This window comes from Protomyctophum parallelum (assembly GCF_964188405.1).
Source record: "Protomyctophum parallelum genome assembly, chromosome: 14".
Lineage (NCBI taxonomy): Eukaryota > Metazoa > Chordata > Actinopteri > Myctophiformes > Myctophidae > Protomyctophum > Protomyctophum parallelum.
Window position 1 is genome coordinate 2,365,891 of NC_139709.1, and position 19,899 is coordinate 2,385,789.

A 19,899-nucleotide genomic window follows, 5' to 3' on the forward strand; every position below is an offset into this window, starting at 1 on the left:
ATATTGACCCTATAAACAATTTAATATTCTTTAGTATATGTAAGGTTTTGCCCCCTCAAATGGTACCTCGTCAGATAATCCCCACAACAGTGAACAGACTTCACTGTAGTAGCTTTTCATAAATTATATTTATACTGCTGTCATGGAGGTGCATTCTGGGATGGATTTGCCTCAAACACATGGAACGCGCTGCCGTTGACTATCATTGTGCCGTTTGTGCGCTTTCACGTATGAAACATTCGTTCACGTGTCATGGCCTCAAACACATGAACGTGCGCAATGATAGTCAACGGAGCATTTCGCCTCAGGGTTTCCTCTGGGTGCCGTCTCTATTCATATATAGACCGATTCCGTAGCGGTTTCATGGTCGCAGCCTACGTATTTCCTGTAGGCGGACTCGACGTAGCTGCGGGGGTAAAACCCTCACCAGGCGCACCTCTTCCACTACAGTGAACGGCAGAGTGTCTGATGTTAGTTTGCCTCAAACTTTACTCCTTTACCTGCTTTTTTACACTAACATTACAAAGATGCCCAGAACATCGAGATGAACCTGTGTAGTTTATGGCTGCTCCAACAGTAGTGGCAACATAAAAAATAAAATAAAACGGAATGTCTAATATCCACCGCGGTGGCTGAGACCAGAGCCATTGAGTAATGGTTGAGACGAAGCAGGGAAAGATACATATCGCCAGTCTTACCCAATACCAAATCTTTCTGTTTTATGAACACAAGGCTGCTGTATTTTATACCTCATAGTAAGCATTTAAAGTATGAGGTATAAAGTACACTGGCGTTATGTATCTTTCACTGCTTCGTCTCAACCATTACTCTATGGCTCTGGTCTCAGCCACCGCGGTGGATATTAGACATTCCGTTTTATTTTATTTTTTATGTTCCGTTGCCGTTCACTGTAGTGGAAGAGGTGCCCCTGGTGAGGGTTTTATCCCCGCAGCTACGTCGAGTCCGCCTACAGGAAATACGTAGGCTGCGACCATGAGACCAGCTACGGAATCTGTCTATACTCTAAGCTCCCACGCCTCACTGGGGGAAATTCTGGGAGGAAAACAGAAACGGGGTGAGTTGTCTTGTTACCAGTAGCACAACCTCACTATGGACTCTCTATGTCCGTGGTCTAGGGACTCTCTATGTCCGTGGTCTAGGGACTCTCTATGTCCGTGGTCTAGGGACTCTCTATGTCCGTGGTCTAGGGACTCTCTATGTCCGTGGTCTAGGGACTCTATGTCCGTGGTCTAGGGACTCTCTATGTCCGTGGTCTAGGGACTCTCTATGTCCGTGGTCTAGGGACTCTATGTCCGTGGTCTAGGGACTCTCTATGTCCGTGGTCTAGGGGCTCTCTATGTCCGTGGTCTAGGGACTCTCTATGTCCGTGGTCTAGGGACTTTCTATGTCCGTGGTCCACACGTCGCTGATCAGGATGTTCCCGCCGTTTTCGCACTCCGACTTCATCTTGAGTTTCCGCCCGCCGTCGCGGTCCGACGCCCCTTTGAGGTAGCGGATGACCTCGTTCTGCACAACCTCCTCGGTCACCTGCTTGGTGTTGGTGTTCCTCCTGATGGCCCCTAGAGGACGGGAGGGGAACGACAATGTCCACAAATTATTAAAAGGCTTCTAAATCCAAAATGTTTCCTGAAAAACGTATGTTTCTATGTCAGTGGTTTTCAAACGATTGCATGCCAAGGACCCCAAAGATTATCTGTAATTAACTGCCGACATCCATCTGAAAATATGTTGTTGTTGTTCCAGGAATCCCCCAGAAGCAAAGAGGAGTTCAAAACGTTCGCTCTGAAAGAATATATATATTCAAAGATTTGCACACATTTTCCCCCCAAAAATAGCTTGTAGCGCTGCACTCGGTGCCTCGCTATGAGCTTGTAGATCTGATATATTTCAATAGCTAAAGTATAACGTAATGCTTAAAACACCAAAAGGGGTTCCCGTCCTGAATTGGTTAAACACTTTGAGATACGCAACCATTTATTTGTAGTCCACAATCATTAGCACCTGCCCTAGCCTAGCCCCTTAGATAGCACTTTATGTAGACTTAGATATTATTTTAGACAGACTTATAGCTCGTTACGTAGACAGCACTAGAATTGCATTTTATGTAGTCATAGCACTTTATAGTACACATGTATATTGTATAATATATAATAATAGTATAGTATGTATAGTTGACATAGATACTCCACTATTACGTTCTTAGTTTATACATGATTCATGATAACTACTTTTGATATATGTGATGTATGACATGCTTTTGTTCTTGCTTAATGTAAGTCGCTCTGGATTAAGAGCGTCTGATAAATGCCTACATTGTAAATAGTAAATTAGCAAGACGTCCAGTATTTCTTTGGTCTGGAAGAGTCAACAGACATCAGGATTACTTACATTACATCATGATTACATCATGATTACATCATGATTACATCAGGATTACTTACATTACATCATGATTACATCAGGATTACATCAGGATTACTTACATTACATCATGATTACATCAGGATTACTTACATTACATCATGATTACATCAGGATTACATCAGGATTACTTACGATGCAGAATGTCTTTGAGCTGGAGGCTCTTGAAGGCCATCTTCCCGCCCTGTCCCGTCCAGTTGATGGTCTTGGCCAACGCGTCGGTCATTATGCACGGCATCATCCGATACACGGCGTCCTTCGCCGTCTTTCCACCCTTAGACGACAGATGGATCTCCTGCAGGAAGACAAGAGCTCACATCAGACAACCATAATAAATCTATCTAGTATTTATCTGTTAATCAGACCAGTGTGTGTCCAGTGGAAACCTCGTATGAATCTGATCTCAGGTCAGAATGGGTTAATACACGAAACCTGTGTTTGTCCCAGTGTCCGGGGCATAACTTGGTATGTAAATGGACTACATTTATATTATAGTTCCCCCCCCCCTCCAATGCACTTTACAAATGTATTTACCATTTGTAAACGCTCACATTCACAACAGTAGTAGTAGTAGAGCAATTAGGGCTTCAGTGTCTTGCTCAAGGACACTTAAGACACTTATATTAGCTAGGCGGAGCCAAGGGATCCAACCTGGAACCTTCGGGGTCTTAAGTCGGCCTGACTAGGGATGGAGCCCGAAAATCGGGTCCATTTCAAACCCGGTTCGGCATTTATCGAGACCCGAGTATCAATAAGATTGTGGCTTGTCGAGCCGCTTACCCATGAACCAAAACTAATAATAATAATAACAAAAAAATATATATATTATTATTTTTAATTCAAACCTTAATTTTATAAATTCGGTTATTCATTAATTTTTTGGATTCGAAAATATATTTGGATATAGAATATTCGCTGGCTCCCATTGTCCCCCATATATGGGGGACAAGGGTGGTCTACCAGTACAGCCTGTGTGATCTACTGGTAGATCACGATCTACCTTTTGGGCACCCCTGGAACCCATTTTGGGTGGGAACCCATTTTGGTGTTGGCATCATGTTATGCTTTAGCTGTTGAAAAATAGCAGATCTACAAGCTCATAGCGCGCCACCGAGTGGCGCGCTACGAGCTTGTAGGTCTGCTATTTTTGAAAAATCGAAGAACGACTGAAATTTTTAGAATCTGATCTCAGGTCAGAATGGGTTCATCAGACCAGTGTGTGTCCAGTGGAAACCTCGTATGAATCTGATCTCAGGTCAGAATGGGTTAAAAAAAACCAAACCAAACTGACCACATGTTCTGCGAGGTTGTCGTCTGCGGCCGCCAGCCGGCCCTCCAGCATGATGAGCTCACTCTGCTGGTTGAGGGCGGTGCGCAGCATGTCGGGGGGGTCCAGGGGGGCGAGGGGCACGCACAGGGCGTTCTGCAGCGTGGACACCTGGGCCTTCAGGTCCTGGAGCTCCTTCCGGGTGGCGCGCACCTCCTCCGCCACGGTGGCCAGGAGTCTGACCGCTGGAGGAGAAGAGGAGAGAGAGAGAGGGTTATGGAGGTCCCTCAGTGTGGCCAGGAGTCTGACAGCTGGAGGAGAGGAGAAGAGGAGAGAGAGAGAGGGTTATGGAGGTCCCTCAGTGTGGCCAGGAGTCTGACAGCTGGAGAAGAAGAGGAGAGAGAGAGAGGGTTATGGAGGTCCCTCAGTGTGGCCAGGAGCCTGACAGCTGGAGGAGAAGAGAGGAGAGAGAGGGTTATGGAGGTCCCTCAGTGTGGCCAGGAGTCTGACAGCTGGAGGAGAAGAGGAGAGAGAGAGAGGGTTATGGAGGGCCCTCAGTGTGGCCAGGAGTCTGACAGCTGGAGGAGAAGAGGAGAGAGAGAGAGGGTTATGGAGGGCCCTCAGTGTGGCCAGGAGTCTGACTGCTGGAGGAGAAGAGGAGAGAGAGAGAGGGTTATGGAGGTCCCTCAGTGTGGCCAGGAGTCTGACAGCTGGAGGAGAAGAGGAGAGAGGGTTATGGAGGTCCCTCAGTGTGGCCAGGAGTCTGACAGCTGGAGGAGAAGAGGAGGAGAGAGAGAGGGTTATGGAGGTCCCTCAGTGTGGCCAGGAGTCTGACAGCTGGAGGAGAAGAGGAGGAGAGAGAGAGGGTTATGGAGGTCCCTCAGTGTGGCCAGGAGTCTGACAGCTGGAGGAGAAGAGGAGGAGAGAGAGAGGGTTATGGAGGTCCCTCAGTGTGGCCAGGAGTCTGACAGCTGGAGGAGAAGAGGAGAGAGGGTTATGGAGGTCCCTCAGTGTGGCCAGGAGTCTGACAGCTGGAGGAGAAGAGGAGGAGAGAGAGAGGGTTATGGAGGTCCCTCAGTGTGGCCAGGAGTCTGACAGCTGGAGGAGAAGAGGAGGAGAGAGAGAGGGTTATGGAGGTCCCTCAGTGTGGCCAGGAGTCTGACAGCTGGAGGAGAAGAGGAGAGAGGGTTATGGAGGTCCCTCAGTGTGGCCAGGAGTCTGACAGCTGGAGGAGAAGAGGAGGAGAGAGAGAGGGTTATGGAGGTCCCTCAGTGTGGCCAGGAGTCTGACAGCTGGAGGAGAAGAGGAGGAGAGAGAGAGGGTTATGGAGGTCCCTCAGTGTGGCCAGGAGTCTGACAGCTGGAGGAGAAGAGGAGAGAGAGAGAGGGTTATGGAGGTCCCTCAGTGTGGCCAGGAGTCTGACAGCTGGAGGAGAGGAGAAGAGGAGAGAGAGAGAGGGTTATGGAGGTCCCTCAGTGTGGCCAGGAGTCTGACAGCTGGAGGAGAAGAGGAGGAGAGAGGGTTATGGAGGTCCCTCAGTGTGGCCAGGAGTCTGACAGCTGGAGGAGAGGAGGAGAGAGAGGGTTATGGAGGTCCCTCAGTGTGGCCAGGAGTCTGACAGCTGGAGGAGAGGAGAGGAGAGAGAGAGAGTTATGGAGGTCCCTCAGTGTGGCCAGGAGTCTGACAGCTGGAGGAGAAGAGGAGGAGAGAGAGAGGGTTATGGAGGTCCCTCAGTGTGGCCAGGAGTCTGACAGCTGGAGGAGAAGAGGAGGAGAGAGAGAGAGGGTTATGGAGGTCCCTCAGTGTGGCCAGGAGTCTGACCGCTGGAGGAGAAGAGAGGAGAGAGAGAGGGTTATGGAGGTCCCTCAGTGTGGCCAGGAGTCTGACAGCTGGAGGAGAAGAGGAGGAGAGAGAGGGTTATGGAGGTCCCTCAGTGTGGCCAGGAGTCTGACAGCTGGAGGAGAAGAGGAGAGAGATAGGGTTATGGAGGTCCCTCAGTGTGGCCAGGAGTCTGACAGCTGGAGGAGAAGAGGAGGAGAGAGAGGGTTATGGAGGTCCCTCAGTGTGGCCAGGAGTCTGACAGCTGGAGGAGAAGAGGAGAGAGAGAGAGGGTTATGGAGGTCCCTCAGTGTGGCCAGGAGTCTGACAGCTGGAGGAGAAGAGGAGAGAGAGGGTTATGGAGGTCCCTCAGTGTGGCCAGGAGTCTGACAGCTGGAGGAGAAGAGGAGGAGAGAGAGAGAGGGTTATGGAGGTCCCTCAGTGTGGCCAGGAGTCTGACAGCTGGAGGAGAGGAGGAGAGAGAGAGAGGGTTATGGAGGTCCCTCAGTGTGGCCAGGAGTCTGACAGCTGGAGGAGAAGAGGAGAGAGATAGGGTTATGGAGGTCCCTCAGTGTGGCCAGGAGTCTGACAGCTGGAGGAGAAGAGGAGGAGAGAGAGGGTTATGGAGGTCCCTCAGTGTGGCCAGGAGTCTGACAGCTGGAGGAGAAGAGGAGAGAGATAGGGTTATGGAGGTCCCTCAGTGTGGCCAGGAGTCTGACAGCTGGAGGAGAAGAGGAGGAGAGAGAGGGTTATGGAGGTCCCTCAGTGTGGCCAGGAGTCTGACAGCTGGAGGAGAAGAGAGGAGAGAGAGAGGGTTATGGAGGTCCCTCAGTGTGGCCAGGAGTCTGACAGCTGGAGGAGAAGAGGAGAGAGAGAGGGTTATGGAGGTCCCTCAGTGTGGCCAGGAGTCTGACAGCTGGAGGAGAGGAGAGGAGAGAGAGAGGGTTATGGAGGTCCCTCAGTGTGGCCAGGAGTCTGACAGCTGGAGGAGAAGAGGAGGAGAGAGAGAGGGTTATGGAGGTCCCTCAGTGTGGCCAGGAGTCTGACAGCTGGAGGAGAAGAGGAGAGAGAGAGGGTTATGGAGGTCCCTCAGTGTGGCCAGGAGTCTGACAGCTGGAGGAGAGGAGAGGAGAGAGAGAGGGTTATGGAGGTCCCTCAGTGTGGCCAGGAGTCTGACAGCTGGAGGAGAAGAGGAGGAGAGAGAGAGGGTTATGGAGGTCCCTCAGTGTGGCCAGGAGTCTGACAGCTGGAGGAGAAGAGGAGGAGAGAGAGAGGGTTATGGAGGTCCCTCAGTGTGGCCAGGAGTCTGACAGCTGGAGGAGAAGAGAGGAGAGAGAGAGGGTTATGGAGGTCCCTCAGTGTGGCCAGGAGTCTGACCGCTGGAGGAGAAGAGAGGAGAGAGAGAGGGTTATGGAGGTCCCTCAGTGTGGCCAGGAGTCTGACCGCTGGAGGAGAGGAAGAGAGAGAGGGTTATGGAGGTCCCTCAGTGTGGCCAGGAGTCTGACAGCTGGAGGAGAAGAGGAGAGAGAGGGTTATGGAGGTCCCTCAGTGTGGCCAGGAGTCTGACAGCTGGAGGAGAAGAGGAGGAGAGAGGGTTATGGAGGTCCCTCAGTGTGGCCAGGAGTCTGACAGCTGGAGGAGAAGAGGAGGAGAGAGAGAGGGTTATGGAGGTCCCTCAGTGTGGCCAGGAGTCTGACAGCTGGAGGAGAAGAGGAGGAGAGAGAGAGGGTTATGGAGGTCCCTCAGTGTGGCCAGGAGTCTGACAGCTGGAGGAGAAGAGAGGAGAGAGAGAGGGTTATGGAGGTCCCTCAGTGTGGCCAGGAGTCTGACCGCTGGAGGAGAAGAGAGGAGAGAGAGAGGGTTATGGAGGTCCCTCAGTGTGGCCAGGAGTCTGACCGCTGGAGGAGAGGAAGAGAGAGAGGGTTATGGAGGTCCCTCAGTGTGGCCAGGAGTCTGACCGCTGGAGGAGAAGAGGAGAGAGAGGGTTATGGAGGTCCCTCAGTGTGGCCAGGAGTCTGACAGCTGGAGGAGAAGAGGAGGAGAGAGGGTTATGGAGGTCCCTCAGTGTGGCCAGGAGTCTGACAGCTGGAGGAGAAGAGGAGGAGAGAGAGAGGGTTATGGAGGTCCCTCAGTGTGGCCAGGAGTCTGACCGCTGGAGGAGAAGAGGAGGAGAGAGAGAGGGTTATGGAGCAGTGTTGTTTTTGGCAGCAAATTTCTATTTTAGTTTTAGTCGTAGTCTCCTGAATAGTTTTCACTTAGTCTTAGTCACATTTTAGTCACCTGGAATGTTCTAGTGTTTAGTCTAGTTTTAGTCGTCTAAATGTCATACGATTTTAGTCGACTAAATCTACAGTTGATTTAGTCGACTAAAATGTGTTTTGACAGGCCTTGATGTCGTTGTAATGACATATTTTACACTTGCTGAAAATAGCCGATCTACATCAGCGCTGCGACGCGTTGTGAGCTTGTAGATCAGCTATTTTCAGCATGCAACCAAGTGTAAAATGACTTATACTGGATCTCTTGTCCACTAGTCCCTTCCTAGCATTTTAGTCTAGTTTTTATTTGTTGACGAAATTGTCAGTATATTTAGTCTTAGTTTTAGTCATCATAGATTCGTTTTTATTTAGTTTTTGTTTAGTTTTAGTCAGTGAAAAAAGGTAGTCGACGAACATTTTTCGTCTTAGTTTTAGTCGACGAAAACAACACTGTATGGAGCTCCCTCAGTGTGGCCAGGAGTCTGACAGCTGGAGGAGAGGATTGATTGATTGATTGATTGAAATATTTATTAACAGTTTGCAGAATTACAGTACATTTCAAGCACCAAAGTCAATACAAAGACTGTTAACTGTGAGTGGACGACCCAATTAAGCATTACACTTGTTTACAACAGGGTCCACCTTGTTCAATTCATCAAAACACTTAGAGACGTACAAATAGACACTTCTACATAGTTAAAGAACAGAACAGGAATTCATCATAAAGGAAGCAAAAAGGGAAAAGATACATATACAGTGAGAGGAAAGGGGGAAATGGGCGGTGGGGGGGATTCAGATTTTACGGGGGCCAGTTTTGAATTGCGGCCATCCGTACGTGCCCTCTGATAGCGGTTTTGAAGGAGTCAAGGGATTCACATGTCTTAATGGCTGTTGGTAGGGCGTTCCACATTTTGGTGGCAGGAGAGAGGGTTCCATGGAATACACTACCCACACTTTTTTGACTTGAGAGCTACTTGAGCTACTCAAAATGACTGGCTCAACAAAATATACCGACTGAAAAAAAAAGAATATTATACCATTTCTGGAAATAGTTTAAATATGGAATAGTGGCGCTGGCGTTATCTTAAGTATCTCTCGGAGAGAGTCATATGGGGTCCAAGCCACTAGATGGCGCAGGCACACAGCCTAACATACACTCACGGAACAATTTGATTGGATCGTGAACTGTCACTCATGGCGTGGTTATATGGACCAACCCACCAGGTATATAACCTGAGGTCCGCCCTGAGTAACGTCATTCCTCGCTTTCTGTGCTATCGCATACACGTCTTATCAAGAGAATCACCTTTCGGCTGTTGAAGATTGTTTTCCATCAGGACGGGTCTCAGACTTGTGCCGCGGAAATTCGCAGCCCTACGTTGGTGTTCCTTCTCTTCACTCACGGACGTTCCAGCATTAAAAGCCCGTAAGTTATTTTTAAGGACATCAAAACTCAAGTGGGCCGTACGGCGACTTGTGGTTTGTCCTCTGCTAGCTTCCCGAAACTTGTTTCCCCCTTGCTAGCCACGTGCGTCCCTTTGTTCTGCTAGCCTTAGTCTACTGTTGCACAACGTAGCACTACCGTAAGCCTTAGAACAAGACCCGAAGTTTTCACTAGCTCACCTGCCCAGCTAACAGCTAACCAGGCGCTGCTCTATCTAGCCTCCGCAGTTTCGCTAGCCCTTTGGGTTAGCTAGCTCCCGCTAGCGCAGCCGCTAGCCTCTTAGCTCCGCGAGACGTTAGCTAAGTGTCCGGCCGTCAGGCGCTCACTTAGCCCTCTCTAGCTTCCCGTGCACGTGCGGCTTAGAAGACCACGGTCCTACCTTACACGACGCAAACCGCGCTACCGACGGAAGTCCGCCCTGCTCTGTGTCGTCTGACCTAAAGCAGCACAGCGTGCCGGCCTCGCTACGCGAGCCCCAGGCTTTGCGGCCTTCCCCGTAGTCCGGCTCCTTTTTTCAAGCAACATCAGTTAAACAGCTCACTCGTCGCCACAGTTGTAAAACGTGGCTTCTCTCTGTTTAGTCTCCTGTTCTCCAACAATGTTCTGTGAGTACCACTTCTCCTCACACTACTTGCTGTTGTGATATTTATATTATTAGTTGTACAACAATAATATAGATATTGTAACTTGTCTTCTTACTGTTGTAATATATATATATTATTAGTTGTAAAACAATAATATTATATAATATAACTTTATCTTCACTTTTCTTCTACACCTTTTTTTGTGAGTACCAGACTGCTTCTCCTCACACTTTACTTTACTGTTATAATTAATATTATTAGTTGTTAAACAATAATATTATATTATAACTTAAAAAAAAAAAAAAAAGAAAAAAAAAAAAAAGAAGTTTTCCTCTTGGGCTGCCGTTTCTTCTCAGACGACAACCAGTACCCAAGATGGCCTGCGGAGGTGGCGACGACCCTTTCCCAGAGGAGGATCGCCCCCGTGTGTGTTTCTCACGCACCTGTGACAACCTGCTGTCCCCCGAGGACAGACATTCTCGCTGCATGTTCTGCCTAGGCCTGACACACGCCCGCCAGGCTTTCGAGACGCCAGGTTTCTGCCCCTGCTGTTTCTATCTCACAGACAGGGAGAAGGGTCGACGCATCTCTCGCGTCACAAACTACGAAACCAGGCCCCTGGCCGACACCTCCGACCTCAGAGCCCGACTGTCCCGACCAGCTCCGGCCCTTGACTGGCCTGACCTTCCCACCCGTGATGCAAGGCCCAGGCCCGCTGCCTCCTTCTCTCTCTCCAGAGCCCCTGACCCCACCCCGTCTCAAAGACGACGTGACGAGACCTTCATGGGCTCTCCTGCCAGGAAGACGGCTCGGACCGATTCCGACTACGGTCCGAGGACTGCCCGTCCCTCTGGGCCCTCAGCCTCTTTCTCTCCCCGGTCACAGTCTGACAGAGACTTAGACCGTTCCCCTCAACGGACCTACAGCTCTGACGATGACCACGACATCGACCAGCCTGCTAGACGCCGTTCTTTCTCCATCGGTGACCTCCCCCCTCTCTACTTGGCCGATGGCCAGAGATGGGGTGACGTATTGGACGATGAGCGTCCAATGGATGACCTACCACCGTACCAGGATCGACTGGACGACTATAGGGTCCTGGATGAGGTCGGCTACGACGACCCCTTGGCCTACGACGCCGACGCTCCAGATGATGCCGACGCTCCGGACGAGGCCGACGCTCCGGATGAGGCCGACCCCCCAGGGTTGGTCTTGGTGGACCGCGACCGTCCCCTACCCGAGGACGCCCCGGACCAGGCAGCCCCGGCTGCTGACCCGGCCCTACCGATTGACGAGAGGGACCTGGTGGATCTTTTCCGCCAGGCCTCTCTCCGCTGCAATAGGACCTGGCCTGAAGAGGCCCCGCCACCAGTCCCGGAGGACGAGTGGCCGGGTATCAAACCCAAGAAGCAGGTCCGCAGGATCCTGCTTCCCCTGTCTCAGGGTTTCAAGGCCCACTACACGGCTAGCTGGAAAGAGCCCATGGCTCCTCCAGCTACTCCGCGTCGCTCTCGTGTCCCTCTGGACACGGTTGAGATGCCCTCCCTATGCTTCGACAAGCTGCCAGCTATCGACCGCATAGTTGGAGCCTTCCTCCTCAACCCCGCCTCCCCCCAGGTCACGCCTTTGACGCGCGACCCTGTCCTTCCTGACCGGTGTGACAGGGAGGCCGCGGCGGCGAACGCAAAGTACTACGCCCTTGTAGTAGCGTCTGCGAAGCATCTCAATGCCTCTGCGCTACTCCAGGGCTCCCAGAGTGCACTGTTTCAGGAGATGGGCGACGCCCCTACCCCTGTACAGTTGGCTGAAGCCCGTCGCCTGCACGAGGAGATTGTGACTTTCACATGCTGCCTCACAGACCTGACCGGTCGCATGGCCACGGCTTCAATCAACTCGGAGCGCACCAGATGGTTGGAAGCCTCACCCAGTCTGGACCCCGATGCCCGGAGAGAGCTCTCCGAGGGTGCCATCATCCCCGGAGGCCTCTTCAGAGGCGCACTGGAGAGGATGGCCCTCAATGTGGAGGTACAGCGTCCAGGCCGCGAGGCCCTGGCGGCCTTTGTCCCCCGTGCCGTGCGCCCCCGAGCTCAGGGCCGCGGGCAGGGGCAACCTCCTCGCCAGCCTCCCCGCCCTCCTCAACGGCAGCAGCGTCCTGTAGGCAACAGGAACGCTCGCCAGGCTCCACGTCCCCGCCCTGCCAGAGATGCCGGAGACCGTGACGTCCCCAGACCAGCTCCGCCCGGTGATAGAGATGGACGACGTCGACGCCCCGGAGACCAACGCCGTCGCCCCGCCGGCCCCCAGGCTGGCCCTAAGAGAGGCGTTCCTAAGCCCAACAAGGACCAGCAGCCGAAGTGACCAACCGACCCTCCCCCCATGCGCCGGGCCTAGTACCGGACGTAGCAGTCTCGGACTGCACGTCCGGTCCGCCCGCGAAGCGCTCTCGGACCTCGGCACAGGTGAACGTCCCGGACGTCCCTGTGACCCAGTCCCAGTATATTGTTTACATGCATACAGCACTTTCTGTTTTTTCTGTAATAAAGGCTTTGCCCCAAAACAAAAAAACAACAAAACAATATCGACAGAGGGGGGACATGAACCCACTGCCAGGGGAGCCCCGTGGGCCCCCCGACGCAGTGGGGCAGGGCATGAGGTCGGTGGCGTACCAAAACGCCACTGGGGAGACGGGTCATGCCCAATTTTTCTCCGACATGCCAGGGAACACTGCCCCCAGACGGGGCACGCCTCCCATGGCCGGAGAGAACCCACTAGCCAGGCACCTGGCACGGTGGGAGCGGTGTGGAGCATCCCCATGGATCCTCAACACCATAGCGAAGGGCTACAGACTCCAGTTCGCCAGGACACCCCCGGCGTTTTCAGAGGTCATCTTCACCAACGCCAGGGGTCAGGAGGGTCTGGTTCTCCAACAGGAGATAGCCTCCTTGCTGGAGAAGGGTGCCGTCAGAGAGGTACCCTTGGCCCAGCGTCGCAGCGGGTTCTACTCCCGCTACTTTCTGGTCAAGAAAAAGGGGGGGGGCCTACGTCCCATCCTGGACCTGCGGATACTCAACAGGCACCTCAAGTCTTTTCAGTTCAAGATGCTGACGGCCAAGTCTCTGGTGCGCTCCATACGCCCAGGCGACTGGTTCACATCCATAGATCTAAAAGACGCCTATTTCCACATCCCCATTTACCCGCCTCACAGGAAGTTCCTGCGGTTTGGGTTCCAGGAAAAGGCTTACGAGTACACGGTCCTTCCATTCGGGATGTCCCTCAGTCCCAGAGTGTTCGTCCGCTGTACGGAGGCCGCGCTGGCACCCCTGAGACTTCTCGGTCTACGGGTGTCCAGTTACATAGACGACTGGCTCCTATGTTCGGATTCAGCGGAGGAGGCCGCGAGGAACACGACTCGGGTCGTGTCCCATGTGACCTCACTGGGTTTCAGGATAAACCTAGCCAAGAGCATGATGACGCCTACCCAATCCACGGATTTCATAGGCATCACTCTGGACTCTGTCTCCTACAGGGCTCAGCTGAGTCGAGACAGGGTCAACGACCTCCTGAAGTGCGTGTCCATGTTCAAGACAGGCCGCACACTCCCACTGGGTACGTGTCTACGGATGGCCGGACTCATGGCCTCGGCCATCTCTCTGGTAGGTCTGGGCAGACTCCATATGAGGCCTTTCCAGCGTTGGCTGAAATCCCTCGGTCTATCCACCAGGTTCACGAAACGCAGAGTGACAGTGTCCTCGAACTGCACTCTAGCTCTGAAATGGTGGTCGAACAGAGGTGTCCTGACGGAGGGGGTCCCAATGGGTCTCCCCACAGTCAGGAGGTTGGTCACCACCGACGCCAGCCTCTCCGGTTGGGGCGCCACCCACGACGGGAGGACGGCCAGGGGGGTGTGGGATGCAGCTTTGCGCTCCTCCCACATCAACTACCTGGAACTACTGGCGGTGTTCCTGGCACTCCGAGAATTCGAACAATTCCTCAGAGGTCACCACGTCCTGGTTCGTTCAGACAACACCACGACGGTTTGTTACATCAACAGACAGGGGGGACTCCGGTCTCCTCGCCTGTGCTCCCTGGCACACAGGCTCCTGGTTTGGTGCGACAGCCGCCTGCTGTCGCTCTCAGCGTGCCACGTCCCGGGCCGCCTCAACGAAGGGGCCGACCTACTATCCAGGGGACCATTACGCTACAGCGAGTGGTCCCTGAACCCCCGGGTAGCGGACTTGGTCTGGACCAAGTTCGGCAGGCCGGGGGCGGACCTCTTCGCCTCAGAGACAAACAACAGGCTCCCTATGTTCTTCTCTCTGTCAGGTTCCCCTCCACTCGGCCTGGATGCGCTGGCGCATCGATGGCCTCGGGGTCTGCTTTACGCGTTCCCACCGTTGGAAATGATTCCGCATGTCCTAGCCAGGGTGCGGGATCAGGGATCGGAGCTACTGCTGGTAGCCCCAGCCTGGGGGTCTTGGAGACAGGACATAGTCCCTCTCCTGTTCAAAGACCCATGGCAGCTCCCTCTGTGGAGGGACCTGCTGACCCAGGCCGGAGGAGAGATCTTTCACCCACGTCCTCAGGACCTAGATCTCTGGGTTTGGCCCGTGAAGGGGCGTCGCTAGAAGCGACTGGTCTGCCTCCAAATGTCATAGAGACGATCCTTGGTGCCAGGGCTGCCTCCACCAGACGACGTTATAACACTGCCTGGCATGTGTTTGAGCGTTGGTGCTCGGGCAGACAGGAAGAGGTCTTCCCTTTTCAGGCGTCTGTGAGACACATTCTGGTTTTCCTACAGGAGTTCTTAGACAGGGGTCTTGGTCTCTCCTCAGTCAAGATCAACCTGGCGGCCATAGCGGCCTATCATGTTGGTATGAACAACAGACCGATCAGTGAACACCTGCTGATCCGTCGGTTCATGAAAGGAGTTACGCGCCTCAGACCGGTCGCCAGATCTCTGGTCCCCTCGTGGGACCTGGCGATAGTCTTGGACTCCTTAGTGAGAGACCCCTTCGAGCCACTGGAAACGGTGGACCTGAAGTTCCTCTCTCTGAAGACCGCTTTGCTCGTTGCCCTGACGACGGCGAAGCGGGCTGGTGACATGCACGCGCTCTCAGTGAGCAGCAGCTGCTTGAGATTCAGTGGTGATGACACCAGGGTCACGCTCAGGCCGAACCTTTCGTTTCTGCCTAAGACCTTTCCCGCGGGCTGCTCGCCCGTGGATCTCACGGCCTTCCATCCTCCTCCCTTCTCTTCGGTGGAGGATAGGAGACTACATTGTCTCTGTCCGGTGAGAGCCTTGAAAGTCTACAAGTCAAGGACTGCCCCCTTCAGGCTGGGTGAGCAGCTCTTTGTGGCCTGGGGTTCCCAATGGAAGGGTAAACCCATTTCGAAAGTTAGACTCTCGCAGTGGATTGTGGAGGCTATAAGGTTAGCCTATACCTCGTGTGGTACTGAACCCCCAGAGGGCCTACGTGCACACTCTACAAGAGGTTTGTCTACATCCTGGGCCCTGGCCAAGGGTGTCCCTATTCAGGATGTCTGCGCTGCGGCGAGTTGGTCGTCTCCGTCGACTTTCGCCACGTATTATAACCTGGATGTGGCCCCTGCAACCCTGGGACATGCAGTCCTGGGGGTTGCTGCCCATTGAGTCAGGAAGTCTGGCTTAGGGTCGAGGGTCCCTTCTGGCCCCTGACCATTAGGGATGGGTGACCATTGTGTCCTCTGACCGGCAGGGCTGGAACAGCAGAGCTGTCGGCCCTGGGTCATGGACGTTTTCATAAGGTTGAGGGTCCCTTCTGGCCCCTGACCATTAGGGATGGGTGACCATCGTGTCCTCTGACCGGCGGGGCTGGAACAGCAGAGCTGTCGGCCCTGGGTCAGGGACATCTTCATAAGGTCAAGAGGTCCCTTCTGGCTCCTGACCATTAGGGATGGGTGACCATCGTGTCTTCTGACTGGCGGGGCTGGAACAGCAGAGCTGTCGGCCCTGGGTCAGGGACATCCTCATAAGGTCATGTGGTCCCTTCTGGCCCCTGACCGTGAGGGATGGATGACCATCGTTGTTTTTGACCAGCAGGGCTGGAACAGCAGAGCTGTCGGCCCTGGGTCAAGGACATCTTTTATAAAGGATGTCTCTTTTGGGTGAACGCGCAGGGTTGGCTTCTTGGGCCTCCTTTGCGTTTGGTCTCTCTCAAATAGAGATGATCCTAGGATCGAATTTTCTATCAGCCGAAGGCGATCATACGGGAGCGTTATGTTCCCCATATGACTCTCTCCGAGAGATACTTAAGATAACTTCGGGTTACTTTAGTAACCTCAGTTATATAAGTGACTCGAGAGAGAGAGTCATTAAGTCGCCCTTCTGTCTTTTCAAAGACGTCAGAAAGCAGGTTGATAGGAATGACGTTACTCAGGGCGGACCTCAGGTTATATACCTGGTGGGTTGGTCCATATAACCACGCCATGAGTGACAGTTCACGATCCAATCAAATTGTTCCGTGAGTGTATGTTAGGCTGTGTGCCTGCGCCATCTAGTGGCTTGGACCCCATATGACTCTCTCTCTCGAGTCACTTATATAACTGAGGTTACTAAAGTAACCCGAAGTTACATAAAAGACAAATGCACTTGGAATGGAGAAATGGAATAGGTTAGGTATTTATTTATTTTTTATCTGTAATGCTATTGCCGTTTGTGCACAGCAGCACTCTTGAAAACAAAATATTGCATTGTGTGGTTGAGCTGACAGGCCCTTTTTGATGTCAATCAATGAATCAAGTCACCTTAATTCAAAAATGTTTGTATTAAAGGGACACTTCACCCTTTTTGCAAAAATATATATGTTAATGACGTTTAGAAGCTTTAGATCACTTTCCTGGGGGGTATTTATGTGTGTAATATGTGGTTTTAGATATTTTAGATTGTAGCAGTGAGCCTGTTGTCTCTGATGTCATGGACACTGGGCTCACTATCTTATGTAGTCCAGGAAGGAAGTGAGCCCAGTGTCCATGACATCAGAGACACTGGGCTCACTGCTACAATCTAAAATATCTAAAACCACATATTACACACATAAAGATCTCCAGGAAAGTGTTCTAAAGCTTCTAAACGTCATTAACATATATTTTTTTGCAAAAAGGGTGAAGTGTCCCTTTAACTAAGCCTTTTTTAGGGGCATGTCATGTGATCTACCTGCACAGCCCATGTGATCTACTGGTAGATCACCATCTACCTCAGGGTTCCCCAATTAGCGGCCCGCAGGCCATCTGCGGCCCGCGGAGCGCCCCCTTGTGGCCCAGATATAAATGGCATTAAATGGGGGTCAGTAGCCTCTGCATGTCAAACTGGGGGTCCTTTTCAAAAAGGGTCTTGCCCTGAACATTAATTTCAGGGCAAGACCTCGACCTTGCTTGCGCGTGCCGACTCGGCCCCCAGCCTGGTACCCTATAGTCAAAATATGGCCCTCGAGGAACATTAATTGGGGAACCCTGATCTACCTTTTGGGCACCCCTGCAATACAGCAGCAACACAATGTCATGACTGGATATAACCAAGAATGACTCGGTCATAATTGCCCAGCTGCAGCAAGCTCTCGTTTATTGAACAGCTATAATGAAGTTTGTGTGCCTCTCAGCTCACGTCTTCACGTTGCGGCGTTCAGAGTACGCGACCAATACGGCTGCACGTTGTGGCGTTCAGACTATGGAGTTTACGGGGTTAAGTCTCCCACTGGCTTAGGAGTAGAGCCATATGGAATCCGTGTTAACGGAATCGCGGACGGAATCGCGGAAATGACCAATAAAAACGGAATTGGAATAAAACGCGGAATATTGCGGAATTGGGCTGAAATTCAGTTTTTGGTAGAAAATGGAACATGATTCAGGGGTCAGGTTTGTTCAGAAATCAAGTGAAGACGGCCGATTATTATATTTTGTCATAAATGCGCAAAAAACCACTCTCCACTCTCATTGAAAATCCGGTAGAGTACGGTTGTAAGGATATGTATAGCTTAGCTGCGTGTCTCTGTAACACAGAGGAGTAGACACAGAGCACAGCGCGCTCTCTCTGCCTGCTCCTCCCTCCCTCCCAGTTTCACACACACGGAGTAAAGAGAGAGAGGAGTAGAGGACCAGGGCTAGGACTAATACTATTACTAACCTTGTAACCAGTCCATAAGCATTGCTGTTTTCATCTTGCATTAACAAAAATAAAATCCACACTGAGAGGGACAGAAGGTGTAACAGTGTTAGACCTACAAGGCTACATTAGCCAACGCTAGCTCCTATGCTAACGCTGCAAACTTACAGCACCTGTAAACGGTTCTTTGATTGTGTGTGTGTGTGTGTGTGTGTGTGTGTGTGTGTGTGTGTGTGTGTGTGTGTGTGTGCGTGCATGCATGCGAGCCAACTGAATGTTTTCTAAAAACTTTTTCCCACCATCCTGACCAGCCTATTATTATTATTGCATTTTGGATGCAATAACTAACTGCAAGCCAATGAAGAATTAACCAATCAGTAGCATTGTCAGTATGTCTTAATTTCTAATTCATATTTATTTAGTTGACAATAATTTAACTGTAGGCCAGTGTTTTGAGACATACAAGGCTATTGTCTTGTATTGCTATAAAATGATGTTTCACCAAATTTCAGTGGTGGAGTAAAAACAACAAGGTCACATGGCTTTGCATGGGGAGTTTGGGCAGCAGATCTACAAGCTCTCAACATGTCATGCTGCAATGTGCTGTGGGCTTGTAGATCACCAATTTGGATAAATAAACGGATTATTTTTCCCTGATAAAAAAAAAAAAATGTTTTAAGCCTGTGCCTGCACCTCATACAGCACTATGTTCCATATTCTGCTACAGTACATGTTTGCAGTTAAATTAAATTAAAGCTGCATTTGATAGGGGGGGGTTGTTACTGTAAAAAAAATTGCATAAAAAGCAAAATACCGAATTCAGAAATATTAAAACGGAAAAAACTGAATTTGGGAAAAAATAAAACGGAATTGGGAAAATAATAAAACGGATTTCATATGGCTCTACTTAGGAGGCAGCCAATCACAGCCAGGTCGCTAGTAAGGTCGCTAGTAGAGGTAGATCAACATGTTGTCCGGTCGCTTTGCCAAGCAGCTGACAGAAATGTAATGATGTTTGTCATTCTAAACCTAATATTGCTGCTGTTCCACAGCCGACCAGTTGACGAAGTGATCGTATCATGTCAAAACAAACATCACAGTAAGTGACACGAGTGTGGCTTAAAATAATAATCTGGTCAGATCAGAAGGAGAGAAAAAAAAACATACCTTTGTCAAAACGGGACTCAGGTTCTCGGGGTTGTGAAGAACGAGGTTCTGGGCGCTGTGAAGATCGAGGTTCTGGGCGCTGTGAAGAACGTGGTACCACAGAGGGTTGTGAAGGGCGCGGCACCTCTCGGGGCTGTGAAGGGCGTGGTACCTCTCGGGGCTGTGAAGGTCGTGGTACCGCACGATCTAAAACACGGGAGACAAGAAAACGTAAATAGACATAGATTATCCGTCTGTGCAGACAAAGATTAGATAGATAGATAGATAGATAGATAGATAGATAGATAGATAGATAGATAGATAGATAGAAAATAAAACAGTTACCTCCAGAACGATCCTGCCGCTCCGTGGAGTTGGTCCCTTGCCTGGCTGAGTGTAAAGGCTCCGTGGAGGAGTTGTTCCCCTGCCTGGTTGGGCGGTACAGCCTGCCGTCTTCCAGACTCCTACGGACTCTGCTCCGTCTCCTTTTACACATGTAACTGGACATTGTCACAGGCTAGCTTTCTTCAACTCCGGACGGAATGACTCAAATGATACAATGACAGAAAACAGAGGGTTGTAAGACGAAGCAAGTCGAGTCCAAACGGAGGTCGTTGTCCTGTGTTGTTCTGGCCTGGAGGGGAAAGAAGAAACATAGTTTTGTGTTATACGTATAGTTACGTTTGGATGTATTTTCTTTTACATTGCACTGGATTTTCAAACGACAACGCACGAGTGCACTGAATAGCATGAACAGCACTCGAGCGCTCAGTTTTCTGCCACCTCAATGTCGTAACTCTGTC

The 19,899-nt window shown here is 51.4% G+C and overlaps 1 protein-coding gene across 1 annotated transcript; it reads right to left on the minus strand.

Annotated features, from left to right (window-relative positions):
* Positions 1–1,122: 1,122 nt before the first annotated feature.
* On the minus strand, positions 1,123–19,604 carry LOC310870657 (uncharacterized protein; the record flags this gene model as incomplete). Its single annotated transcript, XM_083781927.1, has 5 exons — positions 1,123–1,580; positions 2,578–2,737; positions 3,734–3,954; positions 19,118–19,303; positions 19,442–19,604. 5 exons carry the CDS (start codon positions 19,602–19,604, stop codon positions 1,393–1,395), a joined length of 918 nt encoding a protein of 305 aa, XP_083638053.1. The 3' UTR covers positions 1,123–1,392.
* Positions 19,605–19,899: the final 295 nt, after the last annotated feature.